Source organism: Cucurbita moschata, unplaced genomic scaffold, assembly GCF_002738365.1.
Source record: "Cucurbita moschata cultivar Rifu unplaced genomic scaffold, Cmos_1.0 Cmo_Scf00103, whole genome shotgun sequence".
Classification (NCBI taxonomy): Eukaryota; Viridiplantae; Streptophyta; class Magnoliopsida; order Cucurbitales; family Cucurbitaceae; genus Cucurbita; species Cucurbita moschata.
The window spans coordinates 217,997-223,151 of record NW_019268619.1 but is presented as its reverse complement, the minus strand read 5'-3'; the positions used below and the strand labels follow the sequence as shown (position 1 = coordinate 223,151).

The 5,155-nt window shown below is 32.7% G+C and overlaps 1 protein-coding gene across 1 annotated transcript in view; it reads right to left on the bottom strand.

The window, feature by feature from the left end:
- Positions 1–3,842: 3,842 nt before the first annotated feature.
- Positions 3,843–5,155, bottom strand: part of LOC111439723 (transcription factor DUO1-like) — a 2,489-nt gene continuing 1,176 nt past the window's right edge. Inside the window, exons 2-3 of the mRNA XM_023077262.1 lie at positions 4,587–4,827; positions 3,843–4,487 (exon numbers count right to left, since the gene is read on the bottom strand). Of these exons, the coding sequence (XP_022933030.1) occupies positions 4,005–4,487; positions 4,587–4,827 (724 nt within the window). The 3' untranslated portion in view covers positions 3,843–4,004. The remainder of the gene's footprint in view (positions 4,488–4,586; positions 4,828–5,155) is intronic.

Sequence of the window (5,155 nt, the reverse complement as noted above, 5' to 3'; positions counted from 1 at the left end):
TTTTTTTTTTTTTTTTTTTTTTTTTTTTTTTTTTTTTTTTTTTTTTTTTTTTATTTCTCACTCTGCATACAAGACTTCCTCTCATGACTTGTGAATGTGAAACACCATAATGATTTTTTGTTTGTTTTGTTTGTTTTGGGATCTAACCTATGCAATTTAATGCATGAGGAAGAATGTGCCATTCTTGGATTACTTTGCGTGGTCTGACAACTTTCAAATGTTGAGAGAAAGGGAAAAAGTTGTAACTTGCATTATACTTTTATCAATCTCGCTCTCATGTTTGGTTCTATATCTCTATATTAGGATTGGGCAAAATGTATGTGTTGGTATTATATGATGAAAGGTTAATTAAAAATGAATGTAATGCATATATTATTTTCGAATTAGATCTACCTTGGTTAGGGAGGATGAATGAAAATAGGTGGTGCGAGACTTAGCGGTGTTTGGCTCTTGTTTAAGATAAATAAAACCATTGGAATTAGAACCTACTAGGTTTGTTTGGAGAGATCTGAGATTTAGAAAAACATATTTGAAGTGTAGAATATAGCCTACGAATAAAAAATCTGTGTTTAGAGTATTGTGTTACTTTTTTTTGGTACTTTGCTCTCCCCCTCAATTTTATGGTTGAAGTTTTGTGAATTTGTGTATGAAACATTTTATTTATGTTAGATTAGAATAAGAAAAATTGTTTTTATAACAATCAAAACATTGTTTACCATTAACGAAAAGGAAAGTACAAAGTATAGAAGTAAGATACAAAAGTATAAGCTATTGAGTATTGTGTTTTAAAGCTTGTGTAATTAAATATTTTTATTTGTTAATAAAATAATTTTTCATTTTATATCGGTAAGATCCAAAGTTATTTTATTATAATTTTGAGCCACTGTGAAGTTGATGTACTAAAGAATCATGCTCAGATTCTGAGTTGATATGACACATTTTATAATTTTTATAAGAGATCATCTTATTTATTTATGTGGAAACATGTGAGTGAAAATATCATATATGATGGGTTTGTATAAATTTAAATCATAAAAGTGTTTAATTTCTTTTTGTTAATGATTTTAATTTTAAACTTCTATTTATGGGGCTTGTTCTTTTGACTTGCATGGGTGGAATGACCTTCATAGCTAATTTATTAAGTCTACACTTTTATGGAATAGACCAATACGGAGTTGCTACCTAAATTTACGAGATAGAATTCATTTCTTCTCACATAGAAAAGTAGATGAATTCTCTTTTTAAGAGATAATTTCAAGACTTGGACAATAGGATCTTACCTTCTCACGAATTTGAGAGAGAGACATAATATATAATTGAGTTGCAAATAAATTGTTTATTAGAATATCAAGTACATAAGTTACTTGATATAGTTATAAATACCGAATGAATTTTTTATTCGATTGAAATTTCAAATGAAGAATCAAATTCCATTAATGATTATATTTATTTATGGACATATTTCATAAAGAGTTTAATAAATTAATTTTGTAGAATGAAAATTTGAAAGGTTTAAATTAATATTTAATAAGAAAAAAAATATGTTTATTGGATTTAAATATGAGTGAGGTTATTAATGGATTGAGTTACATTAAAGAAAAGATATTTATAAAATTTAGTTGATATTTAAAAATATGTATTAAAATATGTTAGATACTATATTAGGTAAATATGACCAAATTTCTCACATATCACAATAAATAGGATTATTGGTTGAGCCATTGACTTCGTGAATGCTATTTGATGTATTGATGATTCATAATATGTTTAGATTTAGCAAGGTTTAATCTACTATTATGGAGATATAGACTCGTTTAGATTTAGCAAGGTTTAATCTACTATTGTGGAGATATAGACTCGTTTAGATTTAGCAAGGTTTAATCTACTATTGTGGAGATATAGACTCATGAAAAGAGATTAGTAAGCTAATTAACACGAGTATACACAAAAAATGATTTTTGCAAAAAAACGTTAGGTGTTTCATTCAGGTGTTTCGAAACATAGAAAAATGATGCAGTGTTGTAACCATAGAGTTGAAAAAAGGTGTACGTACCCATGTATATTAGTAAATTGCTTCAAATGAAAATGATCAAAGAGGCTTGGTAGATAGTAATATCCTATAGGCTACTATAGATATTAAGAAGCAAAATGAAGTGGCATGAAATGAAAGGATTAAGCTAAGTTTGAGAATGACAGAGGTGTAGGAGTTGTGAGCTGATTTAAAGTTGTTCAACTATTATTTGGATAAGATGGTAAAATATTGTACAAATTTTTATAGGCATTAGGGAGATAGACTTTGAAATGAGGAATACGACTTAAAATTAAGAAACCATAAATTAAGATTGAGGGGATAATTCACCATATTTGTGAAGTAATAGATATTTTACAAAAATTCTATTAGGTCCCTTGCTTGTGTGATAAAGGTTTTTTTTTTTTTTTGTTTTTTTAAGGAAATAAATCCTTTTTGGAGATGATCCTTCCTTGTGATTATAGGAAAAGTACTCAAATGAAGTTTTAGTTGCATGGGTAAAGAGGACCATTGAATAGTATAACTCTGCTTTCTGGGAGTAATCAATTCTTTAAAGAACATATCTACCGATAGTCTTGGAGTTTGAGGATGTATTTTTTGGAAGCTATTAGGTTTACCCTCGTTTAGGAAAGTGAGCTTTAGAATCAATTTGGAACCAAGAATCACCTCAATCTCAAAAGCACCGTATAGGATGACTCCCACTGAGCTCAAGGAATTTGAGTTGCTCGATAAAGGTTTTCCTCGATCAAGTGTATTAACATAGAGAGCTCCTGTGCTATTCGTAAATAAGAAGGATGGATCTATGCAACTATATTTAGATTATCGGGAGCTTAACAATGTCGCCATTAAGAATAAGTATCCCTTGTCTAGGATTGATGATTTGTTCGATCAATTATAATGAGTATCAATATTCTCAAAGGTAGACTTCCGATCAAGGTATACCATCACTCAGTATTAAGAAAGAGGATATATCGAAAACTGCGTTTAAAAGTTGTTACTACAACTATGAGTTTAGGGTAATGTCCTTAGGCTTGTTCAACGCCCTTACAACATTTATGAAACTAAGAACGGGGTATTTAAAGACTTTCTCAACATGTTCATAATTGTTTTTTTTTTTATCGATATTACATTGAGATCCACCTAAGAAAAATTTTGTTGATGTTTAGAGCACATAAATTATGCGTCAAATTCTTCAAAAGGGAATTTTAACTTCAAGTGGTAGTCTTCCTTGAGCACCTCATGTTGACAGAAGGCATCTTAGTAGACTTAGGCCAAGGTAGAAATCAAGTAGACTTAGGCCAAGGTAGAAATCATTATGAAATGACCTCACCTAACCTTAGTTACACAGATAAAAAGCTTCTTAGGGTTGGTAGGATATTACTTGTGCTTCATTTGGAACTTCCACAAGATATCGGCACCACTTACCTCACATGGAATATGACGTGTGAAAAGCTTCACAGAGCTTAACGAGAGGCTTGTGACAACGCAAGCACTAACAAAACCACCACTTAGGCAACTTCATGGTTTACCGTGACACCTACAAAATAGTAAATAATAGGTTATGCCCCTAACAATTCAAGAGGTATGAGTGTAAGTATCCAACTCATGATTTGGAGTTGGTGGCAAAAGTATTTGCACTCTTACAGATTTGGTTGAGAATGGTTGATCTCATTTTGTGACATGTTGCAAAGAATACAAAGGTTATATTTATTTTATTAAGATGACAAAGCTCTCACACATTCACAAAATTGAAAAATATAATAAATTCAGTGGTTAGATATGCTTAAAATTTGTTGCAAACACAAAAGAAACATGGAAGAAATCCGAATACTTTTCACTTTACAAGTTCAAATGAGAAAAGAAACACATTCAGTTGAAGACACCAATTGCCTGGGCAAACATTACATATGACATTCACAGATAAGGATGCAAACCAAAGTTCCCAACATTTTACAGAAATGATAGGGGAAAAGAATCAGTTCTCCGGAGAGCTCGAAAGCAGTTCTATTTGATCCAGTATGTCCGCAGGGAACTCATTGAAGAAGCTTTCTGGGTTCTCAACATTCTCCCTTACAACATCATGACTCGAGCAACGTCCCATTGGTTCGTAAAACTGTAGCCCGAACGGAAACTGTACTTCATTATCTAATTGAGAAACATCCAAAGGCTCAAGGAAAACATCAATGTTGGGATCATGGAGTAGTCCTTGAGATGAAAATGTTGAACCTAGTGGCAGAGGGTGGAAATTGGTTTGTGGATCGGATTTGATCGTAATCGGAAATGGGTTGAATTCCGGTTGAAGAAAGTCTTGACCAAAACCAAGTAATTTGGGTCTGTAAAGATCAGGTAACGAGCAGAACATATCAACAGCTTCAGCATTATCAGCGCTGAAAGATGATGAACACGACATTGGCCTTGAGGATGCATCCCCGTCTGATGCAGAGCTCAGCTTTGGTGCCTTGAAAGTTTAAGAAAACCAAACACATAAGAACAGTCATAAGATCTTGTTAGCCAACAGATAAAGATCAAACCAACAACATTACAAGTCCTGAAATACCTCCATGGAAGGAACATCAAAATCGACTGGCTTTTCTTTTCTAGTGCTTCTCTGCAATTTGGAAGGAGTAGTTGAATTCTGCAGAAGCCTAGCCAATCTCTTCTGCCTGCTACTCCAAAAATTCTTCACATCGTTATCGGTTCGGCCGGGCAAGTAAGTCGCTATCTTCGCCCATTTGTTCCCAAACTGTGCCTGCAATTCTATCACTACCCTTTCCTCCTCAGCCGTGAACTTACACCCACTTGGGGGAAATAGGCGAAAACAAGAAGTCCAAACATATTAGCAATGAATAGAACTTGTAGTGTTACAGCATGGTCGAGGAATCTCTCTTTCAGACATTTTCACAAACAGTTTGCAGGCACATAGACAAAATAATGGACAAAAACAGAGGGATTTGGTGGAACACAGAAAAACAAAACACACAAACTCATATTCCTTGAAATTAGATCGGAATCTCGTGGAAGAAAAATCCATAACCCAACTTGAAGAACCATAATCTAGAAATTACTCTTACAGACATTTTCACAAACAGTTTGCAGGCACCAAAAAAAAAAAAAAAAAAAAAAAAA